The sequence below is a fragment of the Heloderma suspectum genome, chromosome 5 (assembly GCF_057233095.1).
Source record: "Heloderma suspectum isolate Gila_16-S chromosome 5, 16-S_ref, whole genome shotgun sequence".
NCBI classification, from domain to species: Eukaryota; Metazoa; Chordata; class Lepidosauria; order Squamata; family Helodermatidae; genus Heloderma; species Heloderma suspectum.
In genome coordinates, this window is record NC_139462.1 from 175,640,599 (window position 1) to 175,665,324 (window position 24,726).

Genomic DNA, 24,726 nt, shown 5'->3' on the forward strand with positions numbered 1-24,726 from the left:
GTCAGGAAGCTGAGGGGCTGGCTGGGGATGGTCAAGTTGCGAGGCGTGGCAGCTGCTCAAGGGGTGGAAAGTGGAGAAGCTGAGGAGAATAGGGGGTGCCGAGAGGAGGCTGCAGACCTCCCTCAGGCTCCCTCTCTCGCCCCCCTTGTCTGGCCAGCTCTGCATACTCCGCATGTGCTGACACTAAAAAAAAAAGGGGGGGGGAGAAAAACAATCTAAAGACTCATTTCTACAGCATCTTGGGAAGTAGTGCTCAAAAATGCATGCCTGTTTCCTCTGATGCTCTGGGGGATGCTATAGGAACAAGGCTTCTATGGAAGGAACCATAGAGCCTGTTGCCAGAGAGGTTTTTTTTTCAGCAGCCGTGGAGGGGAGGGTTATAGCTGTGAGTAGGTGTGTATGTGTGTGTGAGGACATAACTGCCTGTGACAGGGTGAGTTGATGTAGATGTGACTGGGAGGTGTGTGTGTGTGTGTGAGTGTGAGAGAGAGAGAGAGAGAGAGAGAGAGAGAGAGCGTGCGCGCGCGCGCAAAGAGGGACATAGTGGGACTCAGCTCCCAACAGATTATGCCCAAGGGAATGCATCACAAGTTGTCCACACCTGCCTTAAAAGTGAAGGTTTTAAAATATTAGAAGATATTGAAGATAAGCACAGAGTGAGTTGTATGTGTGTATGCATGCACACGTGTGGTCCCCACCACCCCAGCAGACACCCAGTGCAGCCCTTGGGGCCAAATAGGTTGTGCGCCCCGGCACTAAAAGATGGCAGCAAGTGCCCTCATCCTCAACAGCTTCAGCATTAGGAAGACACCCCCCATCCAGTGCCCTGTTTTCAACAAAAGCCCCAGTGCTTTCCTTGGACACAGGCCACTATCCAAGAGATATTCAAAGGAATGTGTGTGATTGGGCATGTTGTACAAGGGCTGCACTTGAACTTTAACATAGAGAAGAATGCTAGTTAATGGACTCTCAGGGCAGATTCCAGTGTAACCTTTCCCCCTCCAATGAAAGATATCTCTACTTGATGGCATCAAGGATGATGGACCAATTGTGAAGGTGCAGAGATCATCAGTATAATGCTATTGACCGTGAATAATCTTTCACTTTACAGCAACCACTATTTTCCCAGTCTCATCCTCAGTTCAGACTGTAGTCCTGGTGGTGAAATTATTAAAACCTTAAACTACAATGTTGCACTCATTTATACTTCTACTAAAGGTACCTCAACTTTGAGAAAGGTGTTTAAGTGTTGTGTATTACATGTAGAAAGAGGATCTAAATGATACATTTGGTGGTTTTATTGAAAATCTTTGCTGGAGAGGAAGGAATCTTTTGAGAACTCTGAAACATTTTGGATCCAAACTGTCTTTTTCAGCTCAGCATGGCAAATACTCACTTGATTGTTTAGCATTTCACAAGAAATTGGGGGTTGGGTTGGTGTCAATAGTACTGAACAAAAAGACCATTTCAGTCTCTGAAAACTCACTTCATTTGCTTCAAATTTATTGCACCTTGTGATGTCATACCCCATTTTATTGTTTATAGCAGAAATATTAGGCAGATCTTGGTTTGTATATTCAGTTACAGTGAGTATGAATTTTTAGAAACAGAAATAAATTTGTATTAAAATCATGTAATGGGAATACTGATGAATCTGGAAGTAAAAAAACTATTTAAACCTGAAACAAAACAAATAGAATTAAACTTCAGTTTAGGCCAAAAACATGGGAATCGTATCATAAAAGATTTTAATGTGAATACTTCTTCACATCCACGAAATGATAAAACTATGTACAACATTTTATTTGCAGTTTGGTCACTTTTACATTAGCTGTAGACATCTGCAGATGTTATTCGGTGGAAATAGGTATGCACCTTACTCAGGCATTTAATGGCAGACTGATTGCACATTTTCCTTCTATGCAATGGCTTTCCCAGTGCTCTGTGCCATGAGTAAGCACTTTGTATTTACATTCCCCTTTTTATTTATGGCTCAACAACAAAAAAGAAAACCCAAAACAACGGTAGCACTTTCAAACCTGAACACTGCCAAGTATCTTAATCATGCAGTTTTGTAAAATGTGTGCATTTGCTTAATTTTCAGCGCTGATTCTTTTTTTTTAAAAAAAGTCAGATGTGCAACAATAGGCCTAATTACCACAAACTATTATAGAACTGTATTTAAATCAGGGAAATTGCACTGCACACCTAGATTTTCCCCTCAAATCAAGGCACTTTTCTGAAAAATGACAAAATCTCCTTCCCTTGCCATTATAGCACATTTCCAGTCAGGAAAACCAATCTGTTTCTCTGTTGAATGACAATGATATTTTCTGCACACAATTATTGAATCATGACATCTTTTACACATACACAGAGTATTTTAGCCAGCAAAATTATTTCCATGTTAGAACAATTCAATTGCCTTCGCACATAGAATTGCTACGTACATTCACAGTTTTCGTGGACTGTAATTAGCTTCTCCAGTTGTGCTTTTAAAATTCCAGGATCCCCACCCCCACCCCACCCCCCTAGTAAGTGCAAAGCAAAATGTCCTGTGCAGCTGCAATGGTTGTAGAGTTATAAACTCCAAAATAATGAGAATTTTCTTTCATTCTCCATTTTCTTCACCCGCCTTTTCAGGAATAGCCTCCAGGCTTCGACGGGGCTTTGAAGACTCAGCACTTTCCGATCCTGGCTTATTCAGTCCACATGAAACAGTGGCATAGTGGATTTGCTTTAGGTTCTCCAGTGCCTCATTTTTAGCATATTTGAGAAGATCAGCCTGGCCCTGTTAAGAACAAAAGCAGTCACAACTATCAATACTGATACAGTTTTCCAGTCTTGCTTTATTGTACAACCGCTCTGTTCAGAAAGATGAAAACCAGATTACTTTGAGCTAAGGCACATGCAAATATGCTGCTGGATTGCTTTGTATCCAACTGGTCAAATAAATTTAAAAAGACAAGAATCTTTCCCACCAAACAACTCTTGGCAGAGGGCTTTTACTAGAGTTTTAATGTTCTGGATGGGATCCAAGAACCCACAGAGACAATGAGGAGTTTATTATTGTGCATGATCCAGCAAATGCAATGTTCACATATTGGGCTTCTTTGTTCTTTTCTAGGAGGAAATGCAAACTCTGTGCATACAATTAAGGATTCCTAAGTGCCCAGGCAAGTGTTTCCTTTCGAAGAGAGAACTGGACACACATACACACACACAAACATGCACACACCCTCAAGCTCTCTTAAGGCTTCAGATTATTGTTGCTTTGTCCAGAGTTCCATGGGTCTGCAGGGAACACTGTTTATGTATTGGTGCTCCTGCACCTGTAAACAATCTTGGCATGGGGGTGAATTATTCATGGGGCAAGAATTATATTTAACAAAATTAGCATATGGGAAGGGTTGGGAAGATTTATTTCAGCATTTTTCTCCTCCCTGCTAGAAGTGATAGAAATGCCTTTTTTCATTTGCGACCCCTGTGAACTGCTGATAGTATGGCATCACATTGATGCCTCCCTTGAGGAGGGAGTGATGCCCCCTCTTTAATGAGCTTCTGCCACACATTGAAAACTTGGTTGTTCAGGCAGGCATTTGGGGTGGGTTAGGGTATTTTTAAACAATGTTTTGATGTATAATTTTACTGTTTTAAATTGTACTGTTGTTCATCGCCCAGAGTGGCCAGGTGACCGGCCAGATGAGCGATTTAAGAAATCTAAGAAATAAATAAATAAAATAAAAAATTTCTCTCAAAAGGATACGGAAAATTGCTTCTAGGACAAATACCCTTACTTTCTCTGAAGGTGGAACACTTTGCAGAGCAGAAGACCACAAACAAGGCAGAGTTCCAGAGTTGGAGGATAAGGCAGAAACTGCCCTCCCCTGAGGATTATGCTACTGCCTTGGAGAAAGAGCCTGGACAATATAATAATGGTTTGAGAACACACAGCGGCTCTTATAGAACTATGAAAGCTGTTAATTATTCACATGTTTATCCAATGATATATAAATAATATTTTTATAGATTCAAGAGGACTAAATTACTTTTGCCTGAGTCACATAATTGGAGAATTAAAAGAGAGACCAGGGCACTGGAAACTTGTATTTGGCAATTTAAGTTTGCTCTTTAAGAAAGAACATTTATCCATAGAACTTTGGCTTCACTAGCATTCTTTAATCTGTCAAAAGAGAATTGGTGTCTTTTCTATTTTCCCATAAAAACTGAAACAAAGTTAATATAAAACCTTCTAGTAGAACAGATGAATCATATATATGTTATCACAAACATTTCCACAAACTTTAGCGCTTGTAGTTTATTTTGACTTTAGTTCACTTTGTTTAAATCTAAGCTCGGCAAAGTTGACTTTTGCATTTGCTAAAATAAACTAAGTGAATTGCATGTTGGGTGCAATCTGCAGAGCACTTGGAATCCAACTGAAGCCCCACTGAAATGAACAGAAGCTTTTAATAAAAACAAGTTTGCTTTTTGTCTGAAGTTGGCTCACCTCTGTTACTGGTAAATCAAGTTAGCTATAACTGACAGGAAATTGAGAAGTAGCTAGCAAGTAACTAGCCATCTCATCTCGGGATGACATGGGGGCAAGAGATCCAACCTCCCTCCATTGCAAGTATTTAATTCACATTTGCTAGCACACATTCATAAACATAAGATTTGTCTCAGCTAATAATATACCATACTGCGTACCAATCCAGAAATGCTGAGAGAGTTCACCTGTATAAAGTTTGGATCATAGAAAGACAGAAGCCTATTGCATAGCATTAGTATGCTGATGCATATGTAGTCCTGTATGTGCCTCTCACTCTTTACACTAAGCTGCCTTTCGTGCATCTACATAGCTAAACTAATTTCCACACAGAGATCGTATTCTCTGGATCAGGCTGTAGATGTTTAACTCACTTATTTATATAGTAAATTGTAAGCTTTTGAAATAGTCATCCATTGTTCGCCTACTGGGAACATTTTTTCTTTACAAGCCCCGTTGAAATGGTAACATTCCTATTCATTTCAGTAGGTCTTATGAAGGAGATATTCCTGATGTTCCTGCTGTAATATATGACTTTGTCTCTATGAAAAGTACTGTTTAGGGAGCGTAACAGCGCCAAAGAGTCCATTTCAAAGATGCATCTAAAAGTTCCTTTCCATGGACCCCTTCTAAAACAAATCTATATTATTACACTTGCAATAGCATCAACCAACCATCCCATCAATTCTCCTTCCATTTCTGAGGTGTCCAGAGGCCAGACTTGTATATCACAACTTTCACAGTGTTAAATCTGTTTTACAATACTCTTTTCCCCACATGAAAAAGTCAACACTTGATTTTTCTCTGCAAAAAAATAGCAATGAATTGGCTCTCACAAGATGCATAGCCACTTTCACTGAAATATAGTCTACGGTTAAAATAATGAATAGCTCACAAACATTAAGCAAAGTAGTAAGCTTAAGGTTGCTACTTGGCTTCCAGCCAACAGATGCCACTGGATAAGCAGCTCTAGATTTCATAGCCCCCAGGCTTTCTTCCTAATGTTGTGGAAACTAATTTTAATGGAAATTAATTTTAAAATACTTTTTTATGAAGACCATATATTACTTTTTGAAATGTTGCTACTAAATGAAGTGTGCAATAGGGCTGTGTGTTTGCTAAAGTTTGTTATCTAGGGAAAGCAAACTGCAAGATATATATTTTTTTAAAGAATATGCTCACTTTGTCAAGGACATGGAGCATGATCAATCCCACCGTAAGTGCACATAGTCACAGCCTTACATACTGGCTGCATTCACATGCAACAGAAAGCTAGGTTTCTGGAGAACCCTGGCACACTGTTAAAGAGGTCTGTGCTAGTGCATGCAGCTTATATTCTTCTGCTTGGCTCCTGTTAGCATGACCAGCTGAACTAACCAGGAATTGAAAGTTTACTGTGTCATCTGAACTGGGGCTCCAGGCTTTTTATTCCTAAACAAGCCAGGATTCATAAACCAAGAACAAATCCTGGTTAAAAAAAATGCATAACAAGCTAAAAACCTAGGTTCAGACAACACAGAAAGCTTTTGATTCTTGGATAGTTTAGCTGGTTGCACTAGCAGGAGAAACCAAGGAGCCTATAACAGGCTACCTGCATTTGCATACAGCTCATTCAGAGTAAGCCAGGATTCTTCAGAAACCTGGTTTATTGTTGCATGTAAATACAGCCACTATGAAAGCTAGAAAGCACTGGTTATATTGATATGATGTGTGGGAGAAAATTAAGATAAGGGTTACAGTTCATACGTTCAACATATTTCTACAATCAGTCCTGAAATGAACCTGAGTGGAAAGAATGACATTGAGAGGAGGTAAGATGAAACTGTATTTTTGAAAAGTTGGAAGAAGGCTTTCAAAAGTGTGTGTGGGAGGGTGGGAGGGAGACAGAGAGAGAGAAAGGCATGAAATTTTATATCATTAAAATAATTCCACAGTTTAGTGCAGGGATGAGTTACTCAGCAGGCAAACTGATTTTTTATCCGCTTGAGAAAGAAAGATAGGGACTGAATGAGGTGGTGAAATATAGGGAGGCAGCTGCACTAACTTTGTCACACTTCTTCATTTTGCTGAATGGAAAACGTTGCAGATGACAAATGGAAACAGTTTTGCATTTTAATTGTGTACTTCCATATAAAAAAAAAAGCTTTGTTTATTGCATGATCTTATATTCAGGCAAAATGTAAAGCAAAACTGTTCTGTAGTCAAGCACAGAGAAGAAGGGTGAAGTAAGCCTATTCAAGTTACTAAAAAAGAAAATACTTTAATTCTGCGTACATCATTAAATACTATTGATGAACTTCGAAAGAGCAGCAAAATACTTAATTTTCTCTTCCTAACTGCATTAATGTTAATACAGCTGCTTCTTTTCAGAGAAGTAAACAGATTTCTAATAGCTACATAGAGTCTCTTTAGAACCCTTGTCACTTCAAGGAAAATTGGTGATCATCATTCCAGGCTTATATTCAGACAATGAGGGATTCTGTTAGCACTAAAAAATCAAAATCAAAACAGAACAGCAACAAAATTGGCAGATACTATTTTAAACATGGTTTTAAAGAAACAAAAATAGAAATGCAGTATTATTTATTTATTTATTGCATTTATATCCCGCCTTTTTTCCTCCAAGGAACTCAAGGCAGCATACATGATCCTCCTCCTTCCTCCATTTTATCCTCACAACAACAACCCTGTGAGGTGGGTTGGGCTGAGAGTCTGTGACTGGCCCAAAGTCACCCAGTGAGCTTCCATGGCCGAGTGGGGATTAGAACCCGGATCTCCTGATTCCCAGTCCAGCACTCTAGCCACTACACCACACTGGCTCTCAGTAATTTTTATATTGGTTCTATAATTTTCCCCTGCTCAAATCCATGCAAGGGGGTAGATTAACTGGATAACCCCCCCCCCCCAAAGATGCATGTTTAAGAGGATGCACAGAAGTCAGTATGTTGTGCAGCAACTTGAGCATACTGAGGTCTGTATGTAGCAATATTAGATTCAACCATGAAACTTAAAGGTTGGCTGTGAGCATCAGACATGCCTGTTGTGAAAATAAAATGAATTCCTCATGTTCCTTGGAGGCAGGGCAGGATGCAAATATGACAAAATAATCTGTATCCCAGCCTCCCCTTATTTTCTATTGATTCCATATGTCACTGATTCCCAAAAGGCTGTTTTTAGATACAGCATACCTGTAGATGGGCCAATAGTGGGCTTTGAGAAAAGGCAGTGAGATGGGCTAAGGAAGAGTCATATGGAGGGTTTAAACGCATGGATGAATCCTTAAGAAAGTTCAGGATCCATTAGCTCAGGAAATCCATTTCAATGCCCCCAAATCTTAGCCCACACCTGCAGCTCAGCATCTTTGCAGATCAGTGCCAATTTGCAGCTGCATCTGATAGCAAGGTTCTGCATTGTGACTACCCTCATATGTCCATCCCCTTCCATTGCCTTTCACTACTTTGCACTCATTCCATTCACTTTTTCCTCTGTCTAAACATTTCATAATTTGTGCTGCTTTTTCCTGTTCCTCCTACTTCTCTCAAACCATGATGACCAAAAACTAGACAAAACATGCCAGCTGCATCCAGTTAACACTGCAGTGAAATGTGATGCTATTACTGTTCATGTCCAGGATTCAATGCTTCTGTAAATTCAACAGAAAGACAGAATTTCTATTTTTTGGAGCATCATCAAACCACTTACTCAGTAGAACCACACTTGGTATCAGCTTAATTAATCATCATCCTTTTGGTAAAAAATTAAAAATGACATCCTGTGGTTAAAAAAGAAAACAACCTTAAGTAAAAGAGACGTTACCTTTAAAATTGTAATATTCCAGGTGAAACTCTCCACTGATTTTTGTAGTTTTCTCTCCTTTAAACCTTCCTTTGCTCCTATACTTTGTAAGTTTTCATGGAACTCCATTGCTGGGGGAGGGGGAAAACATTTTAATCCTTATGTTCAACTTCAAATTTTTCTGCTACACTATTTTTTTTTATATAAAAACAGTGTCTCACATTATTAGCTTCCAGTCAACAACTGATTTGGAAAAATACAAAGACATAAAAAACAATAGAAGTGGAAACTGTACTTGTTCTTAATTTTATGATCAAGGCACCCAATCCAGTCTTGTCTCAGCCATGGGAACAAGAAGCACAGCAAAACCGAATACTGTGCTCAAGAAACCCACTACCAGTTAGCATGCATGCGTGTGTCTACACATATATATTCACACACACACACACACACAGACTTTTCTGAACTAGAACCAAGGCCTGTTTCCTCGCCCCCTCCTTGACAATTGGCACTGTTACACCATTAAGTCCCCCTGATTACCACTGGACTTAAGTTACAACTGTGCACGGACTATGAAGTATTTTATTGGTGCAAGCCATGCTGATGTGGACTAAGCTCTAAACAAGTGCAATTATTTGATTGTGTGTTATCATGCCTTTAGCCCACCCTACTTAGAGTTGTTACTGAATGTTTCCTAAAGAGAATTCTTTATGCAAATCTTGCTCTGGCAAATTTATCTGAGGAATTTCCAAGGAAGGAAAAAAATGTTCAATAACACTAGTGAAACTTCTCAGAGCGTACTGCATGTCCCCAATATGTTGTCAGTTTACAGCATCATTGATTGGCCAGCATTGAACCATGCATCATATGTGAGCGTGCGCGCGCGTGCGCGTGCACACACACACACACACACTTACTTTCTGACCCTGTAAATTGGAAGTATGATGGGGAAAAAAGGTGTAGCTCTCAGTGGCTGGGTCAGCCCTGTAGCCAGCCTTCCTAGGTGGGGTAGCCACATTTCTAGGTGGGACATTCTTGGGTGGGAGGGTGTCAGCCAATCACTCCCCACCCACCCACCCACCCACACGCTGGTGGAAAGGATGTGAGGGCCCAGCCAGGGGGATGGGATGCAATGACCTTCCCCCTCATTCCTCCTTCATGCAGAGTGTGCTAATTTACACAATGGGCTATGTAAAAGTCAAGTTAATAGAAAATTTAGTATAAACACCAGTAGTAAAATGACTGGCATATTTTTGGTTTCATGAGAAAAAAGGATCTTAAGGATAAAGTGAACAAAGGGATACCAAACGGTGTAAAACAAACTCACAATACATCTTTTCAGAGAAAAACGCCTGAAAAGGCCTCATGCTGAGCTGTACGCATTTGGGAAATCAGTAATTAGACTTGAGTTGCACCTAGGTGGTCAGCCAGCCAGCTAACCTTGGTGTGTGCATAGCAGTGATTCTGATTCTATTCCTCTAGGGCTGTTTTCATCCTTTGCCATTAAGTACTCAAGAAAAAGAAGAAAAAATAGCCATTAGGATTGTGAGTGTAGTGAATGCCTTAAAAGAGTAAAGGCTAACTTAAGAGTAAATATTTTTTTCAGATCAATTTAAGTTATTTCTTTATTTCACCATTTAGCAATAAGCACCCAATCCTGCTCTACTCATCATAATAACTGCAGAATAAACAAACTCTTACTTCTTACTGGAGGCAAACAAACATTTATTTCTAGCTGGGTAGAGAACACAACTGAAACTGAAAAGCAGAGCAAAGGAAAGTCCAAGGCTTGGAGTCTAATTCTAGCCCATAATACAAAGTTCTAATATTTAACTCTTCAAGGGTCATGTTACTATACAGGCTGCTTTTTTTCAGGATCACTTAAGTAAGTATAGGATGACTCTGATCATGAAAAATCCACTATTATTAAAAAAAAACTTTAAAACAGAAAAATGTTGGAAATGGATGGCCTGGGGGCCGAATTTTATAAAGCCTTTGCTACAATTTTGACTCCATATCTTCAGGTACTGTTTAATGGTATTCTAAAAAGGGGTGTGATCCCGGAGTCCTGGAAACAAAGACAACTAGTAATACTTCTCAAGCCAGGGAAGGATCCAATGGCTCTGGGATCATACTGCCTGAGTTCTCTCCTGAATCTGGATGCGATACTGTTGTAAGCTATTATGGCCCATAGGATTAACTTGTTTGTTCCAGAATATATCAACTTGGATCAGGCGGGGTTCATCCCAGGCAGAGATCTAGCTGATATAGGCCAAACAGTTCCGAGAATAATTAACCATTGTACTAATAATAAAATGACAGAATGATCTCAATTCGAATTCAGGGTAAGCCATTTAACATCACAGTGATCCAAATATACGCCCCAACCACAGATGCTGAAGAAGCAGAAGTAGATCTGTTCTATGAGGATCTGCAGCACCTACTAGATAGTATGCCAAACAAAGATGTTATTTTCATTACAGGAGACTGGAATGCTAAGGTGGGTAGTCAAACGACACCTGGAATTACAGGCAAGCATGGTCTGGGAGAACAAAATGAAGCAGGACATAGGCTGATAGAATTTTGCCAAGACAACTCACTATGTATAACAAACACTCTCTTCCAACAACCTAAGAGACGACTTTATACATGGACTTCACCAGACGGTCGACACCGAAATCAGATTGATCAGATTGTAGCCAAAGGTGGCGGACATCTATGCAGTCGGTAAAAACAAGACCTGGAGCTGATTGTAGTTCAGATCACGAACTTCTTATTGCACAATTTAGAATCAGACTAAAGAGAATAGGGAAGACCCACAGATCAGTCAGATATGAGCTCACTAATATTCCCAATGAATATGCAGTGGAGGTGAAGAATAGATTTAAGGGACTAGATTTAGTAGATAGGGACCCGGAAGAACTATGGACAGAAGTTCGCAACATTGTTCAGGAGGCGGCAACAAAAAACGTCCCAAAGAAAAAGAAAACCAAGAAGGCAAGATGGCTGTCTGCTGAGACACTGGAAGCAGCCCAAGAAAGAAGGAAAGCAAAAGGCCACAGTGATAGGGGGAGATATGCCCAATTAAATGCAAAATTCCAGAGTTTAGCCAGAAGAGATAGGGAATTATTTTTATACAAGCAATGCGCGGAAGTGGAAGAAGATAATAGAATAGGAAGGACAAGAGACCTCTTCCAGAAAATTAGAAATATCAGAGGTAAATTCCAGGCAAAAATGGGTATGATCAAAAACAAAGATGGCAAGGACCTAACAGAAGCAGAAGAGAGCAAGAAAAGGTGGCAAGAATATATGGAAGATCTGTATAGGAAGGATAATAATATCGGGGATAGATTTGACGGTGTGGTCAGTGAGTTAGAGCCAGACATCCTGAAGAGTGAGGTTGAATGGGCCTTAAGAAGCATTGCTAATAACAAGGCAGCAGGAGATAACGGTATCCCAGCTGAACGGTTTAAAATCTTGCAAGATGATGCTGTCAAGGTGATTAATGCCATGCCCATATGCCAGCAAATTTGGAAAACACAAGAATGGCCAACAGATGGGAAAAAATCAACCTATATCCCTATAACAAAAAAGGGAAGCACCAAAAAATGTTCAAACTATCAAACAGTGGCACTTATTTCACATGCCAGTAAGGTAATGCTCAAGATCTTGCAAGGTAGACTCCAGCAATTCATGGAATGAGAATTGCCAGATGTACAAGCTGGGTTTAGAAAAGGCAGAGGAAATAGAGACCAAATTGCCAATATCCGCTGGATAATGGAGAAAGCCAGGGAGTTTCAGAAAAACATCTATTTCTGTTTTATTGACTATTCTAAAGCCTTTGACTGTGTGGATCATAACAAATTGTGGCAAGTTCTTGGTGGTATGGGGATACCAAATCATCTTGTCTGCCTCCTGAGGAATCTGTATAACGACCAAGTAGCAACGGTAAGAACAGACCACGGAACAACTGGTTTAAGATTGGGAAAGGAGTATGGCAGGGTTGTATACTCTCACCCTACCTATTCAACCTGTACGCAGAACACATCATGCGACGTGCTGGGCTTGATGAAGCCAAGGCTGCAGATGATACGACTTTGATGGCTGAAAGCAAGGAGGAGCTGAGGAACCTCATGATGAAGGTGAAAGAAGAAAGTGCAAAAGCTGGGTTGCAGTTAAACCTCAAAAGAACCAAGATTATGGCAACCAGCTTGATTGATAACTGGCAAATAGAGGGAGAAAACGTGGAGGCAGTGACAGACTTTGTCTTTCTAGGCGCAAAGATTACTGCAAACGCTGACTGCAGCCAGGAAATCAGAAGACGTTTACTTCTTGGGAGGAGAGCAATGACAAATCTTGATAAAATAGTGAAGAGCAGAGACATCACACTGACAACAAAGGTCCGCATAGTTCAAGCAATGGTATTCCCTGTAGTAACCTATGGCTGCGAGAGCTGGACCATAAGGAAGACTGAGTGAAGGAAGAGAGATGCTTTTAAACTGTGGTGCTGGAGGAAAATTCTGAGACTGCCTTGGACTGCAAGAAGATCAAACCAGTCCATACTCCAGGAAATAAAGCCAGACTGCTCACTTGAGGGAATATTAAAGACAAAACTGAAGTACTTTGGCCACATCACGAGAAGACAGGATATGCTGGAGAAGATGCTGATGCTAGGGAAAGTGGAGGGCAAAAGGAAGAGGGGCCGACCAAGGGCAAGGTGGATGGATGATATTCTGGAGGTGACGGACTCGACCTTGGGGGAGCTGGGGGTGGCGATGGCCGACAGGAAGCTCTGGCGTGGGCTGGTCCATGAAGTCATGAAGAGTCGGAAGCGACTAACCGAATAAACAACAAAAACTAATAATAAGCTCTCCACTACACTCCTTTCACTCGATGCCTTTAAGGCCTTTGATAGGGTTGAATGGAGGTCCCTTAAACAGTGAAATTAGACTTTAGGGACAATTTTTTGCACCTTGTGAAGCAGCTTTATTCTACATCACAAGCAGTGGTGCGAACAAATGGCATGGACTCTCATCTCTTTCCATTAGAATGTGGGGCTAGGCAGCGTTGCCCACTTTCACCCCTGGTTTTTGCAATTGTAATGGAAGTATTAGTGAATGCTTTGAGAGCTAATTCTAATCTCCAGCAGGTGAATATTCAAGGTAAATCTCATCTTTTAAGTCTTTTTGCTGATGATATCTTGGTTAATTACATAATCCAGTAACAGCCATCCCAGAGCTTAAAGCCATTCTTGTAACGTTTCACCAAGTGGCTGGCCTAGAGATGAAGTATTCAAAGTCTGAAATGTTATGTTTGAATACACCTTTGGAAATTCAGCTTATGTTGAAATTTAAGTGCTGGGCTGCAACTCCGGTCAGGATGTCTCAAGAATTTAGGGGTATTTACAACAAAAGACCTAAAGCAGCTTTATAAAAGAAATTACTCTAATTTGTTACAGGAAATACGATCTGAGTTACTGTCATGGTGCAAATTAAAGCTTACCTGGTTGGGAAGAGTAGCAGCTTTAAAAACATCAGTTCTCCCCAAAATGTTTTTATTTCAAACTCTTCCAATATGGTTACCTCAATTATGTATTCAAAACTGGCAGAAAATGTTAGAAGCTTTTCCGCCCATGCAAGTAAGCGGAGTAGATTAAGTAAATCTAATTGTTATAGAAGGTCATGTGATGGGGGATTACGTTTCCCCAACCTGAGACTCTACTACCACACAGCACAGTTGGGCCAATTACTGCAGATAATCTGCAGTGAGGTTAAAATCCCATGGATGGAGATGGAGTTGGTGACCCAGCCATCGTTTCCTGTTTCTTCCCATTCATTATACAATGAATTGCAAAGCTGCATAATCCATTTTTAAAAAAAACTTCTATGTCGGTCTGGTCAATGTGGGTTAAGAAATTGGCTCCCCTCCCCCCTGCTACCAATTCTTGATCACCTATGTTTTAATCATAGTGACAAATATAAACAGCATTGTGGTTGGGAATCTAAAGGTATATACTGGATTAGAGATCTCATGGCAGGAGGGCAGCCAATTAGAGAAAAGGAATTGCTCAGCTGCCTGGAGGAGATTTGGCCCTCTTGGCTTCAAAGATTTCAGATAGTGTTCCTCTCTAGACATGTAGTTGCTAACGGGGAGGCTTCCTGTGCCCTGACGGATTTTGAAGACCTGTGTGTTCAACCAGAGGAGTTAGAGAAGGGGATCCTATCAAAATTATACCCTTTGATGCTTTGTTCCACCACATGGGACTTATGTGGTTTAAAATGTGTTTATGAGGCAAATTTGATATTTTCAATATCTGATGCAAGCTGTAAAGCACTGTGGTCACAGTTCCCATTCTGCACCATTTCTGCCAGACCCAGAGAGAATGCAATTAAAGTTGTCCATAGACGGTACTATAACCCACTTAGATTACATTATAAGTACTCCACTTTACCTCCAACTGTTGGTGAGGTTGTAACACTATAGGCTCTTGAATGCACATGTGGTGGGAATGCTCCAGGGTCTATGTGTTCTGGTCTCAGATTTTGGGAATAATTTCAGACATTATATCTCAACCTGTTAGTCCTGACCTACTTACTTGCTTTATTATCCATTTTTGGCAATGTTGGTAGAAAAATAATCTATAAGGGCATGTTAAACTTCTTGTTGGCAGTGGCCCGTTTAAGAATTACTCAGCATTGGAAGTTGTCTGCACGTTTTACTTTACAAGGTTGACTAACGAAGGTTTGGCAAATAGCTCTGGCAGAGTGTCTGACACATCATAGCAGACCTCTTCAAGGACTTAGCAAAAGGGACTGTTTTATTGAAATTTGGTCTCCCTTCTTTGCATTTGTGAATAGAGGTTTTCCTTAATACATGCCCCCAGAGATCCAAAAGTCCTTTTGGAAGGATTTAGTTTATTGAATTTGTTGGTACCATAGAATATCTTTAAATTCGAAAGCTGAAATGTGATTATTTTCTGTGAGTGCGCATTGCATTTATATTTTTATGTGATGAATTTATAATATGTTGTATAAATTTTTAAAATAAAAATAAATTTTAAAAAATCCACCCACAGCCAGGGAAAGTCTTGAGTGAGCAGATGCAACATGGACTTTTTGAGGTGGGGGGCAGGGCTGTTGAAGATAAAATAGAGAATAGGTTTAAATAAGCATCATAGGTTTCCCCACAGGTGTGCCCACAGCTATCCAGTCCAATCCAAGATCATTTTATATTGTGTAAAGATAGCTGTAAAAATATTACTGAAGTAATACATGTGGCGATCCTTCGCGTAGCCACTGCAAAAGTCACCATACAATGGGGATAAGATTTTAAACTGTCTCAGTTTCCCTTTATTTTACTGTGGTGAGGGCATCCAAACCATGGAAAGCCAGTACAAAACTTTGCCTGCCTATACTCATTCCAAAGCATCTGCACGCGATCTTCAAAAATCAAGCCTTTGGTAATTTTTAGCAGTTTCTATCTTAACTGCTAAGCATACTTTCTAAACTAAACTAACCATTTATTAAAAGTGGGCAAGAAGAACTCCCAGGATAATAAACACATCGACTAGCATTATATGAAAAATATGTAAGAAATTATTGCTTGGTTCAATGTGTCAATCAAATCCGGCAGTAGTGTTATGTGGAAAATTACAAAACCTACCCACACTAGACTAGGAAAGGAGCAAGTTCAATAGCTGTATGGAGAATGTCCTACCTATAGCCTCCAAGTAGGATTCCCCCAGGACAGCTACCACACAAGTTAATGATGTATTGCAATTAGAGGAAATCTAAAGCAAGAGGTATGAATCATAATCTGATTTGGAAATTCCAAAGAACAGTTAACAGTTTATATAGCTTTTCGCTTTACAATAACATCCTCTTATAAGAAACATCTCATTACTTTGCACTTCATTTTCTTCAAATAGCAGTTCCTCTTGATTCCTATTTGCTACTCTGTAGATCAATCAAAAATGTGATGGGAAGAATGCATGAATTAACATCTAATTCCTATATCAATCAGTTGATACAAATTCTTATCTCGTAACGTTCATAACATGATGGAGCACACACTGTGCCTTTTATACACTGTGCTTTAAATCATACCTTCTGAATTCTGATGAATTAGATAGGCCTATTTTCTGCCAACTAAACAAGGTGCCAATTAATGACAGACTTTATTTTGCAACTTGTACATATAGTTTACAATTTCAAATAGGAAAGCAAAGAAATGCAATCTCTGGGCCTTTAAAGAGGTGAAAAAAAATTCCCCATCCCCTGGCTCTGAATTTTCACTAGCTCCAATACAGTGCCTAGAAAGGTCCTTAAAGACAAAACTGTATAAGGCATGAATGATGAATTGCCTTGAGGAGTACACTTTGAGGGCTCCCATGTGGCTAAAGAGGTATCACTGCAGGAAGCAAAGAAGAATGAGCACTGTTGGTAAAACAGCACAAATGCAAAAGAAATGGAGAGAGATCTTTCTGAAGCAAAGAAGCAGACTAATAGCTCTCTACAGATGGCTTTATCTGGGCAATGGTCTGTGGATAACATTTTAAGTCATTCTGAAATTGCTTCACTTTTAAATACTAGACATTCCAAATAATCTTTGTGCTGCTTCAGATGCCAAATAGAATAAAGGTTATCTTGACTAAGCAGTTGAGTGTGGAAAAATCGTTATACCCAGGCAACAGGTTTCCCAAGGTTCCTTGAAAAAAGATGTCTGGATTTCCTACAATAGATGGGTAGCAACTGCATGTTTAGTGCAGGGGGCGAATACTCACACCATCATCAGGAAATGTTCAGTAATGTGATAAGCTGGTGGGAATTCTCAGTATTCTGTATTACACAGTATTATGATTCTCATGATCACCTCAGTGTGGTGTTTGATCCATTCAGCTCCATTATTTTGTGTACTGGCCTGCCATTTAATGTGATTTGTTTCCATAATATGCCATCAAACATTTGTGGTGACAGCTTGCAAACTGTATTGATAAGCTATACAGTAGTGGCCACAAACCAATACACACTGTGCACCACTTCCAACAGCTGCCACAGTGGAGCCTTCATTTCAAGCATGCAACTGTATTGTGAGAAACTGACCAGGTTCTATGTGTTGCTATCTACACTTCTTCCAACCATGAGCTACAGCTATGGCTCTATCATTCTTCCATTGCACAGATATAGCGGGCTTCATTTTCTACTCCCTTGAGCTTCAAAAGATCCTCACAAATACTTTTAACTATTTTTCACCAAACTTCACAATGAAGATTTTCATCTTCTATGAACACAAAGTGGTGTATCAGAAAATGATGTTCACATAACAGTTCTCAAGCCGTGACCAGAAAAGCAGCATTTCTTTCTGTTAAAAAGCTGCAATTTATTCATTGCTCCTTGTTAGTGGAAATTAGATAATTTATACCATCAGTGCAATTTTCTGGGTGCAAAAACAGTAAAAGAATGGACAAGATTTGAAAGGAACATAATCCTGAATGCCTGGAGAAGTATCAAGAATATCATTAAGAGCTATAGACATGAATCATAATTGCATCCACCATCTTTTTCTGAATAACACACCCCATCCTTTTCAGGGATAATCAACAGGTGTAAAAAGAAAAAAAAAAGCTATGGTAGTAAGCTGTGATTAGGGTCTAATCACAAGTTACACATGCATGTACCATGATAACCCTTTAGTTTCCAAGAACAGTTATCATTAGGAACAGAGAAATTGTGGGTGGGGAAAACGTGAAGGGCTCTTCTACCAAAATGTCTCTCCCACAATGGCTTTTCCAAAAGAGAGAGAGAAGGAGAGAAAGATCAACCTCTGTACTGTATAAAAAAAATCTGTTTATCTACATGACATTTCTTTGTTTTCTTCCCCAAATTAGTATGTATTCCTTATAACTATGTATTTCTAAGACTTGCTGCATGACTAGATAAGTGTTCACAATAGCGTGTGCCAACAGCTACAGTGGTGCAGGGTTGTTATGATGGATGGACTAGGGTAAACTAGGGTCCTAATAGATAGATTAGGGGTTGAATTACACTAAAAAGTACGCAAGAATGGGATACATTCATATTGGCTCAATCCATATGCATCCTGGGCAGGCTCAACCCCTGTCTTTCCTCCTTTCTTCCTTCCCCACTTTATTAAGGCATCGTTATCTTACAGCCTGGTTTTGAGGTGGTGAACATGTGTCTTCAGAATGCAGCAAGGGTTCAATCACATGATTAAATTTTCCTCCATATAAACAAATAAACAAACAGCTTCAAACCTTCAAATTTTCTAATCTTCAAGATCATGCCTGAATTAAAGAGAAAAAAATTGCGGAGAAGCCACGATTCTTCGAAGATAACGCCTTAATTAAAAAAAAAAATCCGAAGCGGGAGATAGGAGGGGGTAAAACTTAGTCTCATTTGAAGGGATGGAACAACCCCCTGCTCAATGCAGGAAGCCTGATTCCCAAGCGGTCACCCATCCAACTACGGACCAGGGCCAACCCTGCTTAGCTTCCGAGATCAGACAAGCACACACACATCCAGCCCGTTGCTTGTTGCTGAGGAAACACTGAGTGCTGAGGAAGCTATGCAATCAGTAGCCGGAAGACAACATGGGGCCATCAAGAGCTGTGAGCATGGTGGGCGTGGAATCAGCAGAAACAGGGAGAGTTTCTGATCCTCCAATGAGAGCCTCCGTCTTCAAGAGCAGGAAAACAGCACAGCACTCGAGTGTGAACCGAGCTCGCGCATTCGATGAAGCACCACAATGGGGAAAATGGGTGAGTGTGGATAATCACGTTTTAATGCGAGAGCATTTAACGCGACAGGACACCGAATTCATTGCGATGGCAGGCGCAATGTAGACTGGCCCATATGCATGCTTAGACAGAAAAAAGTCCTACAATTTCTAGCCTTCCCTAGCCAGTCATGCTGACTGGGGAATGCTGGGAGTTGTAGCACTTTTTCCTGTTTAAACATGCATAGGATTGTATCCTTCCTCCTTAAGCTAAGAATTGTTTAAATTAACACAGCTAGTCCAGTTAACAGTTTTATTTTTGAGCTAATTAATGAGAATATAAATTTGCTAGTTGTTGGAAGCTTGCAAGGGCAAGGATTTATTCTGATAAATTCCACGCTCACGATTTCTGGCCGAGACACATACACACACAGCAGAGAGATTTCATACAAACAAACATATCAGTGTGTGCATGCACACACGCACACATGCACGCGCGTGCACACACGAAACACAGCCAGAATCTTCAACGGCAAATTTCATTGCCATCAGTACTTCGTTCTCCTGAGTTTGCAGGGCTAATATGTAGCTCAAGATTGCTGCTTGCACGCTCAGGTGCTATATCAAAAAATTAATCATCCGTAGCTTTTCTTTAATCCATCATATACAAGGAATTCTTGACCATAATCAAATGCAGCGCAGAAAGTATTTGTCAATATTAAATGCAGAAATTTATTTATTATTACATCTATATCCTCCCTTTTTTCTTCCAAGGAATCCAAGGTAGCTTACATAGTCCTCTACCTCTCCATTTTATCTTTAAAACAACCCTGTGAGAGTCAGTGACTGTCCCAAAGTCACCCAGTGAGCTTCATAGCATGGGGATTACTAAATATAGGAGTTTTATTAGACAGGTGACTTATTCATACAAAGAGCTGACATTTTTATATGTTGCTTTGAACCACATGTAGTGACTTGCTTATCAGGACCAGACTGATAGAGCAGGTCAGACATCACATGCACACCCAATTCAACCACTCCTGTTGCCACCTCAGCTTCAGCACTTCTACATACAACCCAAGCCACTATTTGAAAGCTATCTGAATCAGAACTTTACCACATAGATTACTGCTGTACCCTGGGCATGGGAATGGTCCATGTAATAGCAGTTAAGCCATTATAAAACATAGTTAAGACATTATAGAGTAGCCTCTAGGAGCTTCCAAGTAAAAGCCACAATATTTATACTACCCAAAAGAGAAAGCATCACAAATGAAAAACAGCTCCAAAGTATATGCCACACTGTGTTTAGTTGACATAACAAATGGTCCAACTGATACTTTAAAAGCGCAATTCTATGCATGTCTACTCACATGTAAGTCACATTGATTTCAGTCAAGCTTACTCCCAGTCAAGTGGCCACAGGATTAGCCTTAATAGATCAATTGTGTGGGATGCGGCACTCAGGTTTTCACAGAGTTCTTCAGGCAGAGGAGAATTCTGTCCAACTCTAAAGTTTGCTATGCTATATTGTCAATCAAGGTAGACCAGCCTTACCTGATGTGGTGCCCTCCAGATGTTTTGGACTTCAACTCCCTTTGGCCCCAGCCAGCATGGCCAGGAATTCTGTGAGCTGTATTCCAAAACACCTGGAGAGCACTAAGTTGGGGAAGAATGAACAGACCAATAAAAACATCAGCTTAACACCTTTCTTCTTTATTGTAGCAATAAACACAATCTTCATCTGTTCAACTCAACTGCAAAATGAATTATTTTAGGGGTCACCTGTCTTGTTCTAAGAGAGGCTCACCATTCCTGCAAGGGAACTACTACTTTTATCTTTACAAATGAGGAAAATTAAGTAGAAATTAAACGACCTATAATGTGAGATCTCCTGGCTCACAATGTACATCACTATATACATTGTTTCCAGATGGCATAAATCCATCCTGGTTAAAACCTATCCTGGCATGGTTTCTCTATTTCATTGTCAAATAAAAGATAGAAATAATTTAGAGAGAAGCTATATATTATGCATTATATATATTATATGTGTCTTAAGATGCTATTAAACCTTGCCTTGTCAGGTGGAAGCTGCTAATATAATCCCTGTCCCAGTTAACACTAGTAGATTTTGAAATTGGCAGGCTGAGGCAGAATTGATTCGTATCCCAAGTAAACTAATTTGTGACCCTTGGCAAACCACTTGCCTTCTAAATGCTTCATTCAGCCAAAAATACTCACTGAGGGTTGAAATGAAAAATTAAAAGAATAGAATAAGCAGATAGCAGTAAACAGATATTTACTCTAATACTCTGTGTAAACACCCTCTCACATAACACTGAAATTTTTAACATAAAACCAAAAAGTATTGAATTTTGGAATTTCTACAAATGCCTGATGTAGACTATTTCTTATGTTTAACAGAATACATCAACACAAGGCAGGAAACTGTTGACATGTATTTGCATTTTTTAAATGATAGTTGTCCTTACCTGCTTTTTGGCACTGGACTATTTTTTCATATACATTATCTGCATTTTCTGTCAGAGTCTTGATAGCATGAATCATCTGTAAAAACAGAGCAACTTGTTTAAATATATGAATGATTATATAAAACTAGGAGTCAGTTCACTGGCCTATCCAGCCCTATACTCAAAAGTGTTGTTTTGATAGTGTGTATTTATACTTGAAAAGTTCATAAAAATTGTAGTCCCTCTAGGAGTCAGATCATCTGTGAATGTGGAAGTCTGCATAACAATTACCACCTTAATGAAAAGATAGTCACAATGCTGCATGTATATGTGTGTGAGAGAGAGTGTGCAAATTTTTAAACAACCTTTGCTCAGTGTGGAAAAAAAAGGTCCTAAACCTGAATCTTGTTGAGCATCTTTTGCCGGAACAAAAAGCCATCAACATTAGTCTTCGAAAAAATAAAATTCCCCTTACTGTAGTAAAACTAGAAAAGCTTCAGGGAATGCAAATAAACTAGATGCTCCTTCATAAAATACATCAGTTTATTACAAATCCTTTAGTAAAACAAACTATGACTAGAAGCATGACAAAATAGAAGTATATTATTGGAACATATGGTTAATACAAAAGGATTGGTTTTGAAAATTTATTCACAAATCATTGAAATAGATACGAATATGTCGGATGGGCTGAAAATAATATGAATATTATTTTCAGATGATGATATTGGGATACCAATAGAGAAAAAGGTATGGGGTAAAGCATGGATGACACAATCAAGGAAAACTGTTTCAATAACTCTCAGGGAGAATATGTTGAAATTGTTACATAGCCAACACAAATAACACAAAATGTTGGAGAAACTGCGAACAGCAAGGGTATAACCTTTGGTATAAGGGTATATTCATGTGTGGTGGACATGTCCTATTGTGTCACAGTTTTGGAACATCTTATTTTTAGAAATGGCAAACACTACACATCAACCCATACACCAGCACTGGCCTTATTAACAATATAGGAAGAACAAAATGCAAAAGTGACATCTAAGGATTAATTGAGTTCATGCTGATAGCAGCTCAAAGAGTCATAGCTAAAAGTTGGAAAACTGCAGAACTTTTAACACTGAAATCATGGTATATGGAAATATGGTAAATAGCCATGGCAGAAAAATGGACATATCAACTGAAATTAGCTAAAGGCAAAGTAAAAATATCTGACTTTTATAAAATATGGCAGGATTTTAGCCTATATACTGATTAGGGACATACACAGCAGTATTTGTCAAAGCCTTTCCTCAGACTATGGAAAATAGACTAAAGAAGAATTGTAATGAAAACCTTTATGCAGCCTATGGATTCCACTTATATCTTGATCTGTAAAGCAAAGCGGAAAAATATGAATATATGTTAAATGTACTACCCTCTGTCAATAATTAGATGTAAACTTAAGTGTATTTTTTAATCTATTTACTTCCTTTTTTCTTCTTGTTACTTTTATTGGTTTGTGTCAGAATCTGTGTGAGCTTATCTCTGTCAGTTCTCTCAGAGCAGAGCCAGGGGGATTCAACTCCCTGTCCACTCCCTGTCCACCTGCTGGTCTGGCCTTGGCAGGCAAGGAAGCTGGAAGCTGTCCGTGAGAACCTGACAGAGGTGGGGTGGGGTTTGCAGAAGGGGTGACACTTCCCAGGTGGAAGTGTCACTGCTGGAGGGCTGAGCAGTGCCGCCCTGTTTAGACAGGGGCCTTGCTGAAAGGCTAGAGGCCCTTGTCTGTCAAGGAATCTGGAGGGCGTGTCCTACAGTCACACCTTCCCTTTTAAGCTGATGCAAAGGTGAAGAGCCTTTGCTAGGAACATCTCGTCTTCATTGCCCGAAGCCTTCTCGGTTTGGATCCATCATAGTCTGGGCTTTTGGAGGCACTCTGCACATGGATTAGAACTTTGGATTGTTAAGGCCTTGCCATGAAAAGTACAGTCAGACTTTTCAAAGACTTGAACTCTCGTTGCTGTGGATTGTGTGTCTGTGTTTGTAGTCAGCTCAGTGTACGGCAGGCTGGGTTTGATCTATGACTTTTGGACTTCCCTCTGCCAGAACTCATGCAGTGTGGAGTTGCCAATGCGAAAGCGGTGGCCTGGAACTCCTTGCATGTGTGGGTATGCCCTTCCCTTGGTGGACCTTGACCATGTAGCCTAGAGTTATCAACAAAAGATTCAAAGTTGGACTCTCTATGGGTGTGGGTTGTTTAGGCCTTTCAAGAAGTTATCCCCTGATTGCCTGATGGGTTCATTCCAAGAATCATTCCCTTTCCATGTCTGGGGTTGGAGCCCTGTGAAAAGATTGTCTGGGTTAGGTACCCAGGAATCTAGAGTCCCTTCCCTTGTGTCCAGAACCGTGGAGATGGCAACGGAGAACCCATGTTGAGGATCTCAGTCACAGTAGTAGCATTTAGCTTTGGACTGTTCTGGAATTACATAGAGCCTATAGCTACCGACCATCAGCTATATGATTTCTGAAGAGTGTAACCATTATGCTTTTGCCGTGGGATTCCTTGCAATAAAGAAATCTCACTGATTTGGGTGTCCGGTGTCAGATTGCCTAAGCGTGTGCACTGGGGGGATCGGGAAACCTGACAGTTTGGTAGTTTTTGTTTTGGAAAACTAATAAAATATTGTAAAACAAAACAAAACAAAACATTAGCCTTAGAGTCAAACAAAGAGGGTGTGAAATCAATTTCCTCACAGGTCCTTTTCCTAGCAAGTGACAAGGAGGTAGGTAGAACAATGTCACTGCAGTGATATTAATAGTTTTATTTAAGGAAGGGAAGAGCAGCCACAACACTGCAAGAATTGCCTCTGAGCCAAGGGAGAGAAACTTTATATAACCTCCTGGATCCCACACCCCCAGGTTCTCAAGGTGGCAAACTGTGGGTAGTGCCTGACAGGAACAGATGGCCCTGTCTCAGTTCTGTCTTACAGCAGGGTGTAAAGGCCATTCACAGTCTAGCTGCGGTTTATTTAAAGCCCTGCCTTTAATAGTAAACCATTATTATTATGTTTATTAGTACTAGCAGAGTAAAGTGATTAATGCTCAATAAAGAGGCAATCCATAAATGTTATAAATAATGCATAGAAAGGCAAAAAATATTTTTTAAAATATTAAAACATTTAATGAAGGAAA

At 39.8% G+C, this 24,726-nt stretch overlaps 1 protein-coding gene across 15 annotated transcripts in view; it reads right to left on the minus strand.

The window, feature by feature from the left end:
- Positions 1-221: 221 nt before the first annotated feature.
- Positions 222-24,726, minus strand: part of PLCL2 (phospholipase C like 2) — a 169,598-nt gene continuing 145,093 nt past the window's right edge. For 6 of the 15 annotated variants that reach the window (XM_084858409.1, XM_084858406.1, XM_084858418.1 and 3 more), the window contains 3 exons: positions 21,574-21,649; positions 8,366-8,475; positions 225-2,791 (listed from right to left, as the gene is read on the minus strand). In XM_084858409.1, the coding sequence (XP_084714535.1) occupies positions 2,612-2,791; positions 8,366-8,475; positions 21,574-21,649 (366 nt within the window). In that variant the 3' untranslated portion in view covers positions 225-2,611. Of the gene's footprint in view, positions 2,792-8,365; positions 8,476-21,573; positions 21,650-24,726 lie in introns of all 15 variants that reach the window. The other 9 variants (XM_084858407.1, XM_084858420.1, XM_084858419.1 and 6 more) reach the window with 5 other exon arrangements.